General features: G+C 40.0%; 3 protein-coding genes across 4 annotated transcripts; 2 read left to right on the top strand and 1 right to left on the bottom strand.

Moving 5' to 3' along the window:
- The first annotated feature begins 39 nt into the window (after nt 1-39).
- Nucleotides 40-3,105, top strand: LOC120112227 (inositol polyphosphate multikinase beta-like). The gene is made up of 2 exons (XM_039131088.1): nt 40-152; nt 2,079-3,105. The coding sequence occupies exons 1-2, from the start codon at nt 40-42 to the stop codon at nt 2,857-2,859; spliced, it is 894 nt and encodes a 297-aa protein (XP_038987016.1). The 3' UTR covers nt 2,860-3,105.
- A 3,947-nt stretch (nt 3,106-7,052) lies between these two features.
- On the top strand, nt 7,053-10,911 carry LOC103701624 (ras-related protein RABA2a-like). The gene is made up of 2 exons (XM_008783761.4): nt 7,053-7,317; nt 10,220-10,911. The coding sequence occupies exons 1-2, from the start codon at nt 7,150-7,152 to the stop codon at nt 10,703-10,705; spliced, it is 654 nt and encodes a 217-aa protein (XP_008781983.1). The 5' UTR covers nt 7,053-7,149; the 3' UTR covers nt 10,706-10,911.
- A 1,748-nt stretch (nt 10,912-12,659) lies between these two features.
- LOC103701625 (ras-related protein RABD1-like) lies at nt 12,660-19,973 on the bottom strand. 2 transcript variants are annotated; one of them, XR_603190.4, is made up of 9 exons: nt 19,825-19,973; nt 19,644-19,716; nt 19,387-19,434; nt 19,227-19,274; nt 17,752-17,823; nt 16,857-17,012; nt 16,212-16,315; nt 15,763-15,907; nt 12,660-12,760 (listed from the first exon to the last, which is right to left on the bottom strand). XR_603190.4 is itself a non-coding variant. In XM_008783762.4 (8 exons), exons 1-8 carry the CDS (start codon nt 19,836-19,838, stop codon nt 15,814-15,816), a joined length of 609 nt encoding a protein of 202 aa, XP_008781984.1. In that variant the 5' UTR covers nt 19,839-19,973; the 3' UTR covers nt 15,605-15,813. The 2 variants fall into 2 exon arrangements, 1 of the variants encoding a protein (XP_008781984.1); XM_008783762.4 differs by lacking the exon at nt 12,660-12,760 and having other exon boundaries at nt 15,605-15,907.
- Between the last annotated feature and the right edge of the window lie 1,222 nt (nt 19,974-21,195).

Here is a 21,195-nt window from a genome sequence, read left to right as displayed (position 1 = left end):
GCAAGGATATTCAAGGGCGGAGGATTCTATCCGAGATCAATGGTGGATAGAGCACTTGCACATGTAGCTGAGCTAGCGAGTGTTGCTGCTGAGACTTCACCTAGGGATGATAGGGACATCTGGGGGCTCCATTTGGCTCCTGTAGCGACCAGGCATGCAATGGTACCCATGGTATCCTGGAAGCCCCCACTCCCTAGCTTCCTCAAGGTGAACTTTGACAGGAGTATTTCAGCGAGTAGCAGTAAATGTGGCGTGGGCTTTGTCATCAGAAATCACGACCTCCAGATGACTGCAGCAGGGGGACGGCGCATATTTGACGAGTCGATTCCAGTGGCGGAGCTGCGCAGCATAGGAGGACCTCGTTCATGTTAAAGTGCACCTAGAGGCTCGGTGGATACTTTTGGAGGGCGATTCGGCTGTTGTGATTGACTGGATCAGGAGTGGACACACCATGCCAGACCTACATCCTATTGCTCATGATGTATCCACCTTTTGGAAGGGTTCGACTCCTTTGGGGTCACACATGTACTTCGGGAGGCGAACAGTGCTGCTGATTGGGTCGCTTTCTTTGCGGCACATCATACTGGAGATTTTGTATGGGAGGGCACCACTTCTATTCCGCAGGGCCTAGCCCGCATTTTGTACTGTGATTGCTCGAGGTATACTCACTAGTGAGACGCCAATTTACCACAAAAAAAAGGACTTGGTTTTTGGAACAAGGAATTTCTATTATTTTCCTTAATCTTACATTTGAACTAGTCTCGTCAGGCATGGTGGCACGGATTAAAAAACAAGCCGTTGGCAGTAAAGCTTGTGAGAGTAGAGCTGTTGGCAGTAAAGCTTTTAAAAGTAGAATTGTTGTAAGTAGAGCTTTCTGAAGTAGAGCTGTTAAAAGTAAAGATTTTTTAAGTAGAGCTTTTTCGTTTGATGGGTCAACTAACATTAGCATACTAAAGAGCAAGAGCTTATTTAAAAAAGTTTTTTTGCTGTTTGGTAACTATATTTTTAAAGTGTTGTGTCACTTTAATATGTGTTTGGTAAACAAACTGAGTAAGTACTTTTGGTATGACAAAATGACCATAAAAGACATTGCATAGTATTATACAACAGAACATAATAAAATATAATATATATTAATACCTAAATATATGATATAGTATAATATTATTGTAATATAATATAATATTATTATAATATAGTAATATAATATTATATATTGTAGCATAATAATTTAATATAACATTAAATTATTTAATATAACATATCAATGTGTTATGATATAATGTAATATAATATTATATTTACAATATAATATAATAATAAAAATATAAAATATTATAATTATTAGCATAATTAATTTTTCATAATATAACATAATATTAAATTATTGAATATAACATATTAATGTATTACGATATAATGTAATATTATATTATATTTATAGTATAATATAATAATAAAGATATAAAATATTATAATTATTAGTGTAAATTAATTTTTTACCTTTCTGATGACCATTTATCTCTCTAACAAATTTTCTAACTAGATGATAAAATTGGTTAAACAATTACTAATATTTTTATTTATTTATTTATTTATTTATTTTTCTTTTTTTCTTTTTCTTCTTTTCTTTTATTTTTTTTTCTTTTTCTTTTCTTCTTTCTTGTTCTTCCTTCACGAAGCTTCTCTCCTCTTCTACTTCTTTCTTTCTTTTCCTCCCCTCTCTCTTCTTCCTCCCTTTCCCCACTTCTCCCACGCAGTTATGGAAGGGGCGATCAAGCTCTCGGGAGGGCCGGCTGGGCCGGCGGTGCGACTGGCAGCGTTTGCGGCACCTAGGGCTGGAAGTGGGCTCGGGCCGGCCCGAAGCCCATCGGGTCGGGCCGCCCGCGGGCCGGGCTATGGGCTAGGGCCAATGCATTTCGGGCCGGGCTCGGGCTTAATTATTCAGCCCATTTCTATTTCGGGCCGGGCTCGGGTATCTCATTGGCCCGGCCCGGGCCCGACCCAAGCCCGCGCCCATACTCAGCCCGAACGCGGCCCGTCCAAGCCCGAGCCCGTATCAACAATTTGCCCTAAAGGAAAACCCTTGAATCGCGACTCGCTCCGTCGCTCGTCACCATTTTCGTCCCTCCCCACGTCCGCGCCTTCTTCCCGGGCTTCCACGGCACCCAGCTCCTCCCCGCCTCCGACGGCTCCGGCCCGCACCCGCACCTCGTCCTCGACGACCTCGCCGCCGGCCTCCGCCGCCCGTCCCTCATCGACATCAAGATCGGCGCGCGCACCTGGTACCCCCCCGCCCCCGACGACTACGTCCGCAAATGCCTCAAGAAGGACCGCGACACCACCAGCCTCGCCCTCGGCTTCCGCATCTCCGGTGTGCGGATCCACCAGGGCGGCGACGCCGGCTTCTGGCGGCCCGATCGCGAGGCCGTCCGGCGGTTCACCGCGGAGGACGTCAAGCGAGCGCTCCGGCAGTTCGTGTCCTCGAATCCGGCGTCGGATCCGGGCCCGCCGGACTGCGCCTTCGCCTCCGCTGTGTACGGCCGGTCGGACGGGGTTCTGGCGCAGCTGCTGGAGCTCAAGGCGTGGTTCGAGGACCAGACGCTGTTCCACTTCTACTCGGTGTCGGTGCTGGTGATGTACGCGAGGGAGGAGGTCGAGGCCAGGAGGGCCGGCGGCGGGGTTAGGGTTAAGCTCGTGGATTTCGCTCATGTGATGGAGGGGAATGGGGTTATCGACCACAATTTCTTGGGGGGGCTCTGCTCGCTGATCAAGTTCATCTCGGAGATCCTCACCGACCCGGATGAGTGCTTGGCCGAACCCAACAAGGCGCACTTGAGCTTCGAGAATGGGAGCTGAGGGAACGGCAACAGCATGGTGGTTTGTTTTTTTGGTAGCCCACTCAAAATCTTCGATTTGATTTCGCTTTCTGATACTGGAGGCATGGCTAACTTTGCAGCTTTTAATTTCTGGGCCGGCCCAAATGGGCTCGGGCCGGGCTGGGGCCTTGTTCCTTAAAAATTTTTCGGGCCCCGGCCCGGCCCGAAGCCTGGAAAAAAAATTCGGGCCGGGCTTGGGTAGGGGTTTGGCCCGACCCGGCCCGGCCCACTTCCAGCCCTAGCGGCACCCGAGGTGACCGCAGCCTGCGGCATTCCTATCTTCTCCTGTGGAGAAGAGAGGGAAGCTTGGGAGGAGAAAAGCTTGAGGCAACCATGGGAGGGGTGATGAAGCTCTCCGGAGAAGAAAAGGAAGAGCCGACGGCCAGCTTGCGACGTCGTGGCGCCCACGGCCACGGTGGATGAGGGCTCCGAGCTTCTTTACGAGATTCTCCAATCCTCCTTCTTTGCCGCCGCCGACTTCGGCTACTTCGATGTCTTTCTTTTATTTGGGGTTCGTGAGATTGGAGGAGAGGGGTCGTTGGAAAGAGGTGGTTGGGAGATTTCGAGCTCGGTGGATTGGGTATTTTAAGCTTGGTGGATTGGGTATTTTATTAGAAGTATTTTAGTCCAAAAAATAACTTTTTGACGGAGTCTAAAAATACTTTTTGGAAAAGCTCCAAAATGAAGCTTCTTTCAAAAAGTTATTTTTAGCTTTTTAGGAAAGCTAAAACAGCTTTCAAATTTTTTTACTAAATATCTTTTTTTATTTAAAAGTACTTTTGGAGGGCCAGAAAATGCTTTTTGGCCCTCCAAAAGCTTCCCCAAACGGAGCCTAATTCAAATATTTCCAAGAGAAATTGACTTTTGATCCTTACTTTCTTATTTTCTGAAATCTTTGGCATCCCATTCTTTAAATACTTGAGGCTCACCTTATGGTACACACTTGAGCTAGTCTCGGCAACAGCCCTGCCGAAACTAGATATGAAGTTACCTGGAATAAATTAACTATAGATCCCCATGTTTAACAAAACTTTGCGTCCGGCTCTTTGACTATTGGAGAGTTCACTACTTGAACTATTCTCGGCATGGCCAGTGCCGGAACTAGTTCAAACGGTACTACCAGGGACAAGTTAAGTGTTAGTCCCTCATTTTCTACAGAATTTTCTGTTTGATTCTTTGACTATGTGAGCTGAACTGTGGGCTACACTTGAATTAGTCCCGGCAAGCAAGACAAGCTGAAACATGACCAAGCGAAATTAATTAGAGGTTCCTATTTTTTATGATATTTTAACAACTAATTCTTTCGACTATTGGATCCAACTTCGGATCCCTTGTCACTCCTAGAAATGCCAGTGGCAAACACTAGCTTCTAAGGTTTCCCAGAGTTAAGAGTATACCAACAAGCGAGTTTGATTTTGGCCTTGACCACGGTCATCCCATGGATCAATGATCTTTTTCATCCTGCAGTTTCTAGTAAATGACATTCACTATTTTATTTCCTCCCTTACTTCAAGGCTGATCATGTGCTGAGGGATGCCAATTGCTTGATGGATTGTTTGGCAGGTTGATGTTCTATTTGTGATTTCCATGTAGACTGTCTTTCCTGCATAGCATAATCTCCTCCTGCAAATGGATGCAAGGAATTCAAATAATACCTTCTAATTCAACACGTAAAAAGATAACGTCTATATAGTTATGCAATAGATCGATTCTGAGTACTTATACGTAACCAAGAAATCCAAATAATACATTTCAGCCAGCTTTTTTTGGATAAAAATTTGAGTTATGACAAATTGTATCAAAACAGATGCAACCCATGGTTTATATAAACTAGAAGACGCTGCACCATGGGCTTATTTGAGTTGACTACGAGCTGATCGTGGTATTTGTAATTGGATTTGAATAGATTCAGATCTTAGCATAGTGAGGACGCTAAAGTGTAAACGAAGAGAGTATGAGAGAATCCATATGTATGTGTGCTTAATCCTACGTCGACTATGCACTGAGTAGATCTTAAATATTTAGGTAGAGTTTAGAAATTCAAATAATACCTTTCATTCAATAGTGCCTATCTACCTTATGCTCTAAATTATTGATTGAATTATCCAAGAAGAGGAGAGAGAGAGAGAGCGCTAATGTGACGGTACATGGTTCGAGGGAAAGATGATCAAAGGCGTGTGGTTCGTGGTCCTCTGGAAAAGGCATATGATTGGTCCCACGTGTGGACTTACACAAACTACCAACCAAGTTACTGTAGATCCTAACATAGTCATAGCATCATAAAAATTATTGTGTTGTTTCCAAATATTTTGCAGACTCTAGCAGGAAAAAACAAGAAAAAAAAAGGAAGCTGAGGATTGGGCAAGGCTTTCTTGTTGAATTTGACCAAGGACCCTATCAGCCAAGTTAGTTCACCAAAACCAGACTCATTCTAAAAGGATTTAAAACTTCTGCTGTTTCATTGAGCAATTTCTTTTCTTTTGATGCAAATAAAAGACATGGAAAACCAGATGCATTGCCCAGGTTCATCAATCAAAGATCATTTTCAACTCTTGATCAAGCTCTTATCACATACTTTCTGTCAACCTCCTCTCAATAGTTTGCTCATGTCAAAGACCACTTTGCCCTATCTCATGAACAATTAGATTGAGAAATAATCAAATCTTTAATAATATTTTTTTTCATATGTTTTTTAAGCGCTATAAAGAAGCCATATATATTTCTTACTAGTGTGAAGGTTAAGGAGCAGACTAACCAATTGAAGTTTTTTATTTATTTTTGATGTAAAAACAAATTGACTAGCCATCCATTATGGTAACAAAACTTTCCTAGGTAACTAGTTTTGTTAAAAAAAATATATTATAGCAGCAGTAGTAATAATAATAGGCAATCGGATAATGTCAAAATTTTATTAACTTGAATCAAATAATAAAAAATAATGAAAAACAATTAAAAATAAAAATACCATCTTTATTTGCCTAAATTACAATCGATCAAATAATAAATTAATTATTTTTTAAGTAATTGATCTCATAATATGTTTTTGAGTAAATTACATTGAACTCTCAAGGTTTGGGATAATTACAAATTCTCACCAAACATTTTGTAAATACCTATTTCACTACCTAACTTTTACTATGTGCATAACACATAACCTTCCACACTTATCTTTCTATTAATAAACTAACGGAGTCATCAATTTCTAACCAATTTTAGATAAGATTAAAAAGGCTAAAGTGTCCCAAATTAGCTAACTTAACTTTAGTTTTTTTAAGGGTAACCCAATCTTTTTACCTTTGACCCAAATCAACTAAAATATTCTAAAACTCAAATACGTTAGAAAGTAATGATATCGGTAAAGTCCATTAGCTTATTTAACAGAAAGATATCTGTAAGCAGTTTTATGTTATGCAGATAGCAAAAGTTAGATAGTGGAGTGTATATTTCACGAGCATTGGATGGAAATCTGTAATTGCCTCAAATTCTAAGGGGGTCAATATAATTTACGCTATATATTTTTAGTGGGTAAAATATTTGAAATGAAAGAAATAAATTAGGTAAAAAGTGTTATGCTTGTTACAACAGAATAATAATCGAGTTATGATTATTTTTTAAATACCCATTATTAAGATTTGCTTGCGTATTTTTGGTCCAAAACTGGACGAAGACCCAAAATGGTTGAGGTGCTACTGTTACTCAGTGGTGACATATGCTACTGTTACATGAATATTCTTCTAAAAATTAAATTTATGTAAATATCTTCTTGAAATTTATATTTAATTTTTATTCTCATAAAATACTGTTTTTTTATAAATATGGACATCATCATTAATAAAAATTATATTTATTTTAATTAAAAATAAAATAAAATTTTGAAATTACTTTTTTTTGTTTTCATCGTGAACGTTTTATAAATATTTTTTATATTTATTTATTAAAAATAATTTGATCATTTTAATTTAACACCGTTATTTTTTTTACGACATTAGATGAAGTGAGGGAAAAAATAGAGATAAAAAGAATAAAATAGTAAAATAAAGATATATATATATATATATATATGTAAATATTAATTAAAAATATTATTATTATTTTGGTCTCGCTGATATAGGGGTGGCAGTTTTCTCGGGGGCATTCCGGGAATCAAGGAACAAATTTTTGTGCCCTTTCTCGACATCATTTCCCATCACACAGGCGTCAGAGCGCAGTAGAAGTCGACCAGAAGAGCGGGGAATAGAGACTGGAGACGGCGAGATAGGAGAGAAGAGAGATGGCGGCGAGGAGAGCGGAGGAGGAGTACGATTACTTGTTCAAGGTGGTATTGATCGGCGATTCGGGCGTGGGGAAGTCCAACCTGCTCTCGCGATTCACCCGCAACGAGTTCTGCCTCGACTCTAAGTCCACCATCGGCGTCGAATTCGCCACCCGTACCCTCCAAGTATCTCTCCCCCGACCCCCTTCCACGTCTCCCTCTCTCTTGGATCTTCTATTTTTTGTGTGAGTTTTTGCTGAATTCGGTGTCTTTTTGTGGAATTCTGTGGTGGATTTTTGCGTTATCTTTGACGAAGCTTCAGAGATCTCTCGTCGATGTGTCTGGGTTTTGTCTGTGTTGCGAAGTTCTTGTCCTTTTTCTTCTTTTTGATTTTTTTTTTTTGAATAATGATGGTTTTGACGATGCTGATGTTTAAGTTTCTTTTCTCGAATTTCGAGAGTTCCTTTAAATCACTGGATTTGTCCTTCCGCGTTTCATTTCCTGGGCACAAAAAAATAAAAGAACATTTATGGAAGTTTTGAGATTTCTTGAATTCCTGGTGGATTTCTTTTAATTTTAGTGTTATGTTGGATCATAGGTTTCTGGCTTAAGTTTCTTGCTCTTATGTTTCAGATCTGGATCGGTTTTTGTTGGTTCTTATTATGACCTATTTAGATGCATTAATATGTGGTTTAATTTCTAGCGGTTGCTTGATTTTGATGTTGTCCTGTTCTGTAAAGATGCTAAATTCCAAGATCTATTTCTGTACATGTCGGATTTGTGTCTGAATCTAGGCTAAGGAGTGCTTTGGATATGGAAAGTGGCAACAGAGTCGGTAATTAGGCATCGATGCTGCCATGAATTTGTACAGTACCTCATGATTTGATCTCTCATTTGGGGTGTTCCAAGTCAGAGTTTTGCCTATTTGCGTTATAACTTTTAATGTTGTTTCCAACTATTGTTGACTGTTGGCTTTAGGATCACACATAAAAATGTAGTGAGTTGGACTTGAAGTTGCCAACTTTGTTCAGAGGGTAGAAACTTTCTTCTGTCTACAGGAAAGTACTTTCTATATGGCAGTGGCCCGGACCCCATTCCATGTCAGTAATCTTTGAACAAAGTATGTAAAGTCTTGGAATAACCATTGTCTAGATTTTGGAGGTCTCAATTGGAACAGAGTAAGACCCTGTTTGAGGGAGCTGTTAGTGGTAGAGCTTTTGGAAGTAGAGCTGTTGAAAGTAGAGTTGTCTGAAGCAAAGCGTTTATAAAAAGCTGTTTACTGTTTGGTAACTATATTTCTAAAGTGCTGTGGCACTTTAACATGTATTTGGTAAACAAACTGAGAAAGTACTTTTGTGTGACAAAATGACCATAAAGGACATTACCAGTATTATACAACAGAGCATAATAAAATATAATACGTATTAATACATAAATATATGATATAATATAATATTAATGTAATGTAATATAATATTATTATAATATAGTACTATAACATTATGTATTATAGAATAATAATTTTATATAATATTAAATTATTTAACATAACATATCAATGTATTATGATATAATGTAATATAATATTATATTTATAGTATAATACAATAATAAATATATAAAATATTATAATTATTAGTGTAAAGTAATTTTTCATCCTTCTAATGATCATTTATCTCTCTAACAAAGTTTCTAGCTAGGTGATAAAATTGGTTAAATAATTACTAATATTTTTATTTATTTATTTATTTGTTTGTTTAGATTAGATTATTTGCCACTCACTCATTATTTTATTTATTTATTTATTTTAATTAGTTATTTATTTATTTATTATTTTATTTCATTGAAATATAGAAGGGTCGGCGGCCATGAGTGGTGGCCGATATGGTGGCTGCTACCTTGGGCAACCACGAGCTCCCAAAACAAAAATGAAGAAAAAAAGAAGAGGAAGAAGGAACAGAGGCGGCGTCATTGTGAGGAAGAAGAAGATAGAGAGGGAGAGGAAGAGGATGGGTGAGAGAGGAAGAGGAGGGGTGAAGGTTTTGGGAAAAAAGTGAGATTTAAATGGGGGTATTTTGGTCCAAAAAAACAGCTTCGTGACAAAGATGAAAACAACATTTTTGGAAAGCTCCAAATTGGAGCTTCTCCCCAAAAGCTGTTTTTAGCTTCCCGCAAAAGCTGAAACAGTTTTCCGAAAATTTTACCAAACACTATTTTTTATCTAAAAGTATTTTTGGAGGGCCAGAAAGTGCTTTTTGGCCTTCCAAAAGCTCCCCCAAACAGAGCCTAAGTATGTCTTCCTTTATAACATTGAAGGCCATTCAGGATTTCTGTTGGAAAAAAAAAAGAAGAGCAGAAAATCAACCATGCCTTGGGAAATCCCATTTTTTTGCTTTATCGGGGTCCATCTAGAGGAAATAAGTGACTGGAAGTTCATTTTGTAGCTTAACCTGTAGTTGGAACCTGGGAACCTTGTGGTCTGAAAAGTGGCTTGATTAAGAATGCCTTGATAAATAGCAGTGATCACATTATTTGCTGAAATATCTCGTAGTGAACTCACAGAAAGCAGTTTCTATGCATTAGTAATCCTTCCAAGTGTTCATTGTATTATATTTTTCAATTCAACATGCATGCAGAGAACAGTAGCCGCCTTGGCACCAGAATTCAATATGTCTTGGTGGAGGTGGTGTTCTTTGTCCCTGGGATCCTTCTTGGTTGTAATAAATGAAAATCTGATGCACATAGGCTGTTGATTTGCGCGGTCAATATGTTTACCTTCGAGGATTGATATGTCAAAAGCCTACGATGAAGCCATAATCGTACATCACATGTCTCTGCTGCCTTTGCTACCTTTATTCTTTGAACATTCTTTCTGTATCATCCTTATGTTTTGCATCAGCATCAATTCATCCAGGAACATTGTTGTGATCACCTGTCTTCTCAGTTACCTTATTGAGGTTTTTAGTCTGGATATTTCAGGAGAATGCCTTGCAGAATTTGAATATGTCTTTAATTCTTGATACTGAACTTAAATATCTGTCTTTCCTCAAATTTTCGTGGCATAATGCTTTATTCCTTCCTACTCTAGGTTGAGGGCAGGATAATAAAAGCACAGATATGGGACACAGCAGGCCAGGAGCGATACCGGGCAATAACCAGTGCTTATTATCGTGGAGCCCTTGGAGCCCTCTTAGTCTATGATGTGACAAAGCCCACAACTTTTGAGAATGTTAGCCGATGGCTCAAGGAGCTTCGTGACCATGCTGACTCCAACATTGTGATCATGCTCATTGGTAATAAAACTGACCTTGAGCACCTCCGTGCAGTCGCCACTGAAGATGGACAGAGCTTTGCTGAGAGGGAAGGGTTATCCTTCATAGAGACATCTGCCCTTGAGGCTATAAATGTGGAGAAGGCCTTCCAAATGATTCTTGCTGAGATTTACCGAATCATCAGCAAGAAGAACATCTCCTCAGATGAGCCTGGGTTAGGATCTGCTGGAGGCATTAAAGAAGGGAAGGCCATCACAGTCTCTGCATCAGAGAACAGTACAAGGAAGTGCTGCTCAACATAGTGGTGACTAGCGCCGCATATTCTTATGCATTTATGGGATGTAAATTTTGGGATTGAAAGCTTCTGGACCAAATTTGTTGTGCTTCATCGGGATTAGGTGCTTGGTTGAGGCTGCTTTCTTCTGTTTCTGCTGGATCTCAGTGTACTTGCTTTCAGTATTCTGTTATATTACTTGGAAGTATAGATATAAAAGATTCTTCCCATAAAGCAGTAAAAAGTGAAAGGTTTAATGCTTCTTTTTTTTTAAAAAAAAAAAACAACAGCTGCTCACTCTATTATACTATAAGTGCAGCCAGCAGAATCAAGAACGAGAATCTGACAAAAGGGTGAAGGAGAGATCCCCCTGGTGTGTCTAGAGGATCTTTTCGAAATGCTGCACAGCATAGGAGGCGACTCAGTCTGCGGTCCTGTTCGTTTTTCGATACACATACACTATCTAAAAGGCGTTGCGGTCTTCCATCATTTGACGAATGTTGCAAGAGTAAAGGGCTTTCATCCCTCCTCCAGCCCTCCTTTCGTATCCAATCGAGCACCGTGGCCGAGGATAATGCACTCCGCCCTCAGCCTCTGTCTCGCGTAGATGATGTTTTCTCATTCTGCTTTGAGCTCCGCTCCTATAGCTATCATCCCATCGGTGTTTCGCTTTTTTTTAGCAATCATCCGTGAGTCGTGACTTCTGATTACAAAACCTACACCTGCTCCGTCTCCATCACTGGTAATACTACTATTGAAGTTCACTTTAAGATAGCCAGAAGGTAGAGGCTCCCAAGAGACAAGGACGATCTTAGGTGCTATGTCAATAGATTGGGGGCCCCAAAAGTTCACTTTTAATGCACTTTGAAAACATGGAATCGCTCAATTCTTTGAGCACTTGACAGCAATTTATTCTCAAGACTAACTGGTTAGGTTAAATTTTGATATTGTGGAGTATCTGCAAAATTTTAATGCGATGTAGTTGAAATTTTCTTTTTTAGTTAATTCAGCTTTTCTATTCAGAAAATATAGGGAAGGCTGCAGATGATGCTCCTTTTTGACCTTCTTCCAGGTCCTTCATACTATAAGATGCTACAAAGTCACAACTGCAGTCCATGATATATCTCTCTTGCTGTGCTGTATGTTTCTCGGAAGTCCATGCTTTCTGTAAGTTGAAGGCAATAGATACCTGGTTTTCTAAGATACTAGTCTGGCTAGCTCATCTGAACACATTATACCAAAGGTAAATTTGAAGCCCTCTTATAGCTCACAATCTGCTGTTTTTGATCCTTTTGCTTGGTTTTATATCAAGGCACGAACCCCAAGGACATCTAGTAAATTCTTATCAAGAGAGTTTTTTAAATTTTAAGCTGATAGAGAAGTCTTGTCGTCTTGATGGGAACTATTGGGCCATACTGTGGCAGAAGGGCTAGGGACAACAATCTATTACATTATCCTCAGATAATGATATGAGGACTAGAGATGTGCTTCATATTTTCCCATGAAAGCAAAAGCTGGCTGCAGCATGAACCACAGAAGCCATTCTCTTCAAGTGCCCAGGGAACACCGGCGCATGACTGGTCACAGGGGTTTCGGCTTGGTTCCTAAGTTCCATGAAGGTTAGAACTGCTGTTTTGTTCAAGCAACCTTTTAATAAATTATCAAACCTAGATGTCATTGAATCGACCAGGACTCCACCCAAATGCATCAAACTGCAGGAGCAACAAAATCGAAATAAAATCAAAGCAACATTTATGCTTTTTAGGTCCAGAAGAAATTGCAGGGATGCTGCCTCCTATCCGAATTTGCAAACCTGTCATGCCCCGGATCCTGATCCATGACACGGCCGTGCTATTGCCGACTACCGCCCACAATAGCACGAAGCCTCATACATGGGTAACAAGGTAGTCAAACCAACCAAACCTTTATATATGAAAGCATTCTTGATAGAACATGCTGGTCAGTACCCAAATACAAATCTTATATGTAGTTTATGTACACAAAAGTATACTTGTTGTACCCCAAAAGAAAGAAGCCCTATTGCAAAAGAAAAATGCATCTGATGGCGATCACTGGTGAGGATCTGAAAGAAAATGCAAATAAACAGGTATGAGCTACGCGGCTCAGTCAGTAATCCTGCATAATCTTATCGGATCAACTAAAAGACTAAACATGTTTATCAGGATTTGAAAAGCTGACATGCATATTATCTAACAATTTATCATGGCAAAATATGTATGCTGGGTAAACAAAGCAGTATTTTAAGTCAAACAAAATTTTTCATAAAGTATACATATGAAACCGTGCCCCGGCATGCCGTTGTCCATTCTCTCGGATACTACTGCGAAGTCATTCTCGGCCACTGGCGGGACCAGCTCAGTTATTAATCAGCCACTGGCGAGGCTGGCTCAGTCATTCTCGGCCACTAGCAAGGCCAGCTCAGTTGCATTCGATCAGTAGCATCTTTGAGCCCATTTATAGTGCCTCTTGGCTAAATAGGATTTTGCTATACTAACTTGCATGCATGATTTAAAATATCAGTACAATCATGGTGAATACATGGCCATAATTTATGAAATCAGGCAAGTTACTTACTTATCATAACATATCATCCATGAAGTATGTACTTAAATAACACTTAGAAAATATTAATAAACATGACATAATCCATAATAGGATTAGAACAGATTGCTTCCATTTTTCACAAAACATATATGCAATTTAAATTGCATGAATAACACTCATTCTTATAATACATGATCTAAAATAAAATTAAGACGGGTTACTTACATGCGTGAACCATAGAAGATTAGGACAGGTTACTTACAGTGATTCGCTTTCCAAATTTCTCAAGTTCAGGTGACAAATCCTTAATCACCTAAAACAACATCATAGGGATTACATTATTCCCCATTTATTTATTATAAAATTTCTTAGTTCATCATACGATGAACTTACTTGCTTGGATCTCATCCAAGGATCTAGCCCAAGTCCAATTTATCCAATTTAGAGCCTTTGGGGCTTAATTTAAAACCAGATTGGGTCCACATAGGTTAATTAGGTTTTTAATTAAAGGATTGGGCCTAGTTCATAATTGAGTCCAGCATTTTCTAGCCAATTCGGTCTTCTGATCGGGTCAATAAGTTTAGTCCCAAGTTTAATTGGGTTTAATTTTGGTTCAGGGTCAATGTGGCTCATTTGGGCCTGAGTCAAGGTCAGCTCGGGGTCAATTTGGCCTCAAATTAGTTGAATTGGGTTTAAATTGAGCCTGATTCATATTCAATTGGGTCTGCTGGAACTAACTCAACTTAATTGGATTCGGACCCAAATTAATTTGGGCTTAATTCAGTTCGGATTTGACCCAATTTGCAGTTTGGGCTCGTCCAGACTTAGCCCAATCTGATTGGGCTCGGGTTCAGGTTCAATTGGCTAAACCAATTTCTTATTATTGGGCTTAACGGGTTTCGGAACCGAACCCCGATCCGTCCCGTTAGGCCGGACCCGTTAAGGGTCTCTTCTCTTCTTTTTTTTCTTTTCTTTTTCTTTTTCCTCTTTTTTTTCTTTCTTTTTCTTTCTCTCTCTTTTCTTTTCTTTTTTCTTCTCTTCTCCAGAACCTTCCGGACTCCCTCCTCTCTTCACCCTTTCTCCTCCTCTCTTCTCCGACGAAGGGAAGATGGTGAGCAGAAGGGAGGACGACAAGCGGAAGGAGGCCGGGCCACGACCGGCGGCGTCCGCGGCCAGGCCCCGCGGCGTCCCCGGCCGAGCCTGCAGCGCTCTCGGCCGCGCCCGCGGTCGACGCTCGTGTCGACAGTGCTCACGGCCGAAGCCGGCGGCCGCCACACACGACGACGAGCCAGTGAGTCCCCTCTTCCTCTTTTCTTCTTTTCCTCTCCTCTTCTTCTTCAACCTTCCTTCTCAACCCTCCTATATTCTCTCTCGCTCCCAAGCCCCCCTCTCTTCCTCTCTCTATTCTTCTCCCATGAAGGAAGAGGGCGAGCTTGGGAGGGCCAGGCCACGGCCGGCGGTGCCCGCGGCCGGGCTCGCGGCGTCCTCAGCCGTGCCTACGGTTGAGCCCGTGGCCGCACCCTCGGCCTGCCAGCAGCCGACGCCCGCACCGACGGTGATCGCGGCCGAAGCCGGTGGCCGTCGCCGGTGGCCCTCGGCCTGCCAGCAGTCCCCTTCCTCCCTTCTTTCTTTGTTGTCCTGAATGAATCAGGAGGAGAGAAGGCAGGGGGCTTACCTAGCTTCCGGGGAGTACCACGAGCACCTTCTCCAGCGACGGATGTAGGTTTGGCAAACCCTCTCTCGGAGAGAAGAGGAAGGAAGAAGGAAGAAGGGGTGCAGCGAGAGGGAGAGAGCTCTAGGAATATAAAATATCACCCCCCAGCTTCCCCCTGTGAAGGGCCTAACAGTCGGGCCCTCCACAGCTTCCCAGCTGGCCCTACCCTAGTCACATCCATCCTCAGGGTATGAGATAGCAGCCATCAAATGGCTGCCAACAATGGGCCCCAGTTGGGCCCATTAGGTGTCCTGGCCCAATGCTCAAGTACGGGCCCAAAAAGGTATTGGGCTCAAATTGGGCCAGGATATTACAAAACCCACAAGACAACTTAACTTAGAAATATAAATATTAGGTTATGAAGACCAATATACAAGGATCAAGGGCTTGATTCCTGCAGGTAAAGATTCATTACCAGGCCTTGAAATGAAAACACATCAGTATAGGAAGAAACCATACTTAGTATGCAGTGAATCTTAGCAGAAAAGAAATATCGCAGGAGATCAAGGCTTCCTCTAGTGTGTATAATAACTCAAAAATTCGAAGAATATTGTCTTAAAAAGTAATAAGCAGCTTCGAACAGGTGTGCTTATTCTACCACAAAAAAAAATGGTATGCTTGTGACAGATTTGGGCTCCTTCGAATTACTGAAAAACTATGGGAAATAGACACCAGGCAAGATTGCTTATATATTGATATTTCTAAAAGGAGGGAGATCATACATTCCATTGACATAACACTGGCCATTCAGCATCTTCTAAAATGCAGAATGCAATACATAGCCTTTTCATGCATATTGCTTATACCTTTCCAGATGGGGCTGGCCCATATTGCAGAAACAATATCAGAAACAACATCTAACTGCAACAGTTGCTCTTCTGCTGAATGGGTTGGCCCTTCATCCGAACAGTGCTTGCAGGCTTTGTGCTCGAGCTGTGTTGATTGCCCAGTCTGCACCAAAATGAACATAATAGGCATAAGAATTTATCAAGGAAAAGCTGAGAATCGGTGTCAAAGCATTTGAGTAATGAATTACTCTCTCTCCAAAAAAGAGTAAAAATTTCAAATGAGCTCACAAAGTATCAGTTCAACAAACATCAATTTTCATATGTTGTTCTGGCACATTAAGGATTTTAAATATTTAGCTTTGAACATGTGTCAACCTGCAATGAGATAGTCACAGCATCGAACTTTTGGATATGGAAGAAGACTGAAATGCACTAGCAGAGATCAGGAGTTGCAACATTAACTTTACCTTTTCTTAATTTCAGCAGACATGATCAAGAAAGCTTGCTCCACATTGATCGAATCCTTTGCACTTGTCTCGAGGAAAGGGATGCCAAGTGCATCTGCAAATTCCTGCAGTACATCATAGTGCCAACTGAGTCATCCCTAAGGTAATATATCGCAGGCCAGATCGACAGGCAATGTTCTTCTGTCTCACTGACTTCCATTTATAACTGAATGGTATAACCATTATTATAATTACAAGGTTCTATAAAGACATCATCAATATGTGGATATTAACATGGAAGTTGGAACCCCATTAAACCATCAAAGTGAACCATGATACACCTACATTAGATGCCATGGAGAGTAAAAGGTGCTGGACAAACACTTATTTTATTCAATTTCTTATTTTATTCAATTTCCTGGAAGTCTATAAGAACATATTGTTTCTTTTATAATTTCTGTTCTTTTAATTGCAGCAAATATGACTTTCATGAAAACCATGATCTCATTCAGCTGTTTAAACATATGAAAGGGAAACCATATATCAAATCATCCATACTTCAAATGATCTCAATATAATGACAAAACGAAGCCAAAGGGCAGTGGCTCAAGTATAAAACAGGATTCTGAAACAGATCTTATTTACAAATCAAGTAGACGATAATACCTTTGCCTTCTGTGTCTCCACAACTTTGTTCTCAACCAAATCACATTTATTTCCAACAAGAAGCTTGCATACGCTGTCATTTGCATACCTATCAATCTCACTTAACCACTGCTTGACATTGTTAAAGCTCTCCACCTCTGTAACATCATAAACAATCTGGAAAGATATACTGGCATTAGATCCAAGCAGTTAGTCACATAAACTCATGATTTGATGGATTTGAGGGCATTTATTAAAAATAGATACTAAAAGAGCTTCTTGCTTTGCTTAAGCTAGGCAACCTAAAGTAAAAGGGGCATCATTTGTGTGAACATATCATGTTTCCCTACTTTGAAACAAAGAATACAAAGAAAACAATAATTTTACAGAAAATGCTGAAAAACCCATGTCAGCATTCCCAAAATCTCTGCATATAAGGGTCCTGCCACCAAGCATGTGCTTTTATCCATGAACTTGATTATTTGGGTGCTAACCCTGATTTTTCAGGCTGTCCATGAGAGTTGCTAGCACTTTTCTTTTTGAAATACTAAACAGATGAGTTGATTTCACATGCATGTGCTCCTGAAAAACAATCTGCTGCACTGACTTTGGAGTTGGCAGGCTTAGATGAATGACAATCCTGTGGGCATTTAGATTGCACGAGCATCATCTTCCCTATTGTTGTCATACAAGTTAGAACATTCATAACATGATGACAAACACTTTGCAGTTCCAAACGGAAATTATGAAGTAACTTAGGATGGACGTGAAAATCATGGATCAAATCTTTCAGAAGGAATTGCACTTACTATTGGTTGCTTCAAAGGCAAAAGAAAACATCAAAAGAGACATGATGGTTTGTCCTAAAAGATGGAATTTGACAAGAAAGTGACCAGATGGAAAAAGAAATTCTTACAATGATCCCATGTGCACCTCGGTAATAACTGCTTGTTATGGTCCTGAACCGTTCCTGCCCAGCTGTATCCCACTAGACAAGTAAAAAAGACTGTTACCATAGTAACATTAAAACAAATCACAAATCTAAATATATGTATATAGAAATTAAGTACATCATCTCTCTTATTGTGAGAAAAAAAAATCTTGTATCCTATTCAACCTGTACAACTAACATACTATAAAGTTCAGCAGGGACATACATGGGAATAGCAGATGTTATCCTTTTGCATGCAGTTACAGGGAGCCTTTCTTGACTAAATTACAGAACTAAAAATGTATCCCAGAAGTCTAAGAACGTTTATACATATTCAGAATACTCGAAAGATAGGCTCCTGTCCCATGTGTAAAACAGGCCTCTCATATTGCAGATGGTTATGGTTGTTTCCTTGTTAGGTCTTAGTTTGTATGCTTCCCTCCTTTTACTGTTTTTTTTTTGTTGTTTTGAGGCTAGACCTCCCTGTAACAACAAAAAAAAAATAAAAAATAAAAACTGATCTTTCATATTGTTAATATGTTGCAGCAATGCCAATAGCTGAGAATATTGGGGTATGACTTGCCAATGAAGTTTATGGTACACATATATTTCTTTTAGATAACATATGCACCAATAGCGTCAGAAAACTTATAGAGGTTAGTGAAAGGCAAGGTAATCAAGGGCACTCGAATATCAACTTTTATTAGCATAAAGGTTTACGTATAAAATTTTGAAACCATCAAATGTTGGATAGTAGAGGACCCACTCAAACCTAATGAAGCAAGCAAATCTAGCAGGCCTTGAGGGTTTGAAATAGACATAAATGATGCCTCAAAGCCAAACTCTGTAAACCCATCATGAAGTCACGAAACATGGCAGATGGATATCACCAACAGGGCCACAGGCACACCATCATTGCCAAAAGCTTCGTAGGCTCAGGTGAAATCAGAAGAACCATGTACAGATTGTAAGATAGGTAGTCTTGCGCAAATAGATGAATGGTGATAAATCTATATAATAGCAGTTGCAGAATTTATCACTCGTCCATTGATTAATGTGTGAGATAGCATCACAAAAGTCGCTCATGGCATGTCTAGGTGGGCGAATGCTGTTGGAAGGTGCTGGAATGCAAGAAAAATGAAGGTATGATCAAATGCAGTTGCACTCTGAAAATGCCCTTACTACCAAAAATAACATTGGTTTTGGATGGTAACTTCCCACCTTTTATTATAGTTGATTCTAACACAATTTTGGTTGTTGAGAGTGGTCCCAACTCCCAACTCCTCAACCCCATTCACCAACCCCCTATCACCTTGGAATCATCCAAATTTACTGTTATAAGGACCTAGACTACATAACAACTCACCAAACTGCCTTCTGATGCATATCCAAAATTAATGTTATTACTGAAAGAAATATTCTTTTAGCAAGATTTCTAAAATAACCCAAAAACCACTCACAATCTGCAGCTTGATCGTCTTTCCATCCAGCTCCACTGTTCGAATTTTCTGCGAATTATAACAGTTTAAGTTAAAATTGCAACATAAATCGCTCAAATTTCAAACGAAAAAACTGACGCAATGTAGCACCATCAGAGGCAAATAAATTAACAAAACTTACAAAATCAACACCTATCGTGCTGATGTAGCTATCAACATATGAATCATCCTGAAAACAAGTTCCAGATGAGCACGCTCCATTAGCATTACTATTACAAAATGGGATAAGAATCTCCAAATCGAAACCTTAATTTGCGAACTTATGGAAACTGAATGCGATCAAAGAAAACTACAGCCTCAACAAACCCGTAATTTCAACAGAACAAAAAAAGGATCTTTTAAAAGAGAACTCTTTTGGGAGAAGAAATCCCAACTCACAGCGAATCTTACGAGGAGGCACGACTTCCCGACGGAGGAGTCTCCGATCAACAGGAGCTTGAAGAGGTAATCGCTGCGGAGAATCAAACGGAAAGGATCGCGTTTAAACAAAAGCGAAAAAAAAAATCAAAAGAAAACACAAGAAGGGAAAAAACGATCGGAGATTAAATGCCAATCTTACTATTCATTGCTCATGTCGACGGATTCAAATGATTGATTTCCCTTCTGAGATCTGTGCGTCTGAAATCTATGATGAATTTGTAGGGTCTGGTCGAGGGGTTTTGGAGTGGGACGAGGGAGAGGTGGTAGGAAAAGTGGCGGAAACAGGTTTGCTATTTATGTGCTTAACTCAGGCGTACAACGCAAGTGACCAAAACGTCCTCAAATTTTTCCGAGTTTGTTGGCTCACGTTGTAAATGGTTTTTTTTTTGGGGTTAAAATGCAGCATTCACATGTTCCCACGCCAGTACGGCCTGCCAAATAAAAAAATAAAAAATTGATAAGAATACATCTCCAACCTTAGTCCAAATTAATCCACCTGAATGCCGGACCATACATTTGCCGCACTGTTCGCGTCTCGATAAATATGTGCCATCTGGAAGAAGCCTGTCTCCCTGGCCAAGCCGCGGATCTCGCGAAGCAACGGGTTCCTGTCTCCATCCGGATCCATTCTCCATATCTAGTCAACTACCGCGACAGAGTCCTCTTCTAGAAATATCCCGTCGGTTCCAAGGACTCTCCTCGCATAGGACGTGCCCTCCCAGGCAACCTGTAACTCTACCTCAATGACGGCTTATGCGTCGTCCTCCAGCTGCAATCAGCCTACTCAGATGATCTCTAATCACAAAGTCCACTTCTCTGTGTGCTCCATCCACTGATCAGGTACCATTGAAGTTCATTTTGAGATAATCAAGAGATGAGGGTACCCAAGAGAAAAAAGATAAATCTGGACGTTGTGACAGCAGAGCAGGTATCCCAGATGTCTCTAGTTATTCCAAAAGTGAATAACGTGGTAGTCATGATGATCTCCGTCGCATAGCGGGAGGCTCTGCCCACCACTGTACTAAGCTCCTTAGATTTAAAAAACTTATTTTGTATATATATATATATATATTAAAAATATGATCAGGTATCATTGAAATTCATTTTGAGATAATCAAGAGATGAGGGTACCCAAGAGAAAAAAGGTAAATCTGGACGTTGTGACAGCGGAGCAGGTATCCCAGATGTCTCTAGTTATTCCAAAAGTGAATAACGTGGTAGTCATGATGATCTCCGTCGCATAGCGGGAGGCTCTGCCCACCACTGTACTAAGCTCCTTAGATTTAAAAAACTTATTTCGTATATATATATATATATTAAAAATATGATATTTGAGAAAATAGTTTTGACACGTTTGGTTGATCATAAGAAAATAGTACAGAGTGATTTATGTTTGATTGGGCATCTAATTTTCTAAAAAAAATATAAAATATCTATTATATTTTTAATAAAGAAAAAAGCTTTATTCATAAATTTTGATGGATAAGAATAGTTTTTTAAAAAATTAATT

This window comes from Phoenix dactylifera, chromosome 10 (genome assembly GCF_009389715.1).
Source record: "Phoenix dactylifera cultivar Barhee BC4 chromosome 10, palm_55x_up_171113_PBpolish2nd_filt_p, whole genome shotgun sequence".
Lineage (NCBI taxonomy): Eukaryota > Viridiplantae > Streptophyta > Magnoliopsida > Arecales > Arecaceae > Phoenix > Phoenix dactylifera.
This window is presented reverse-complemented; position numbering and strand designations above follow the sequence as displayed.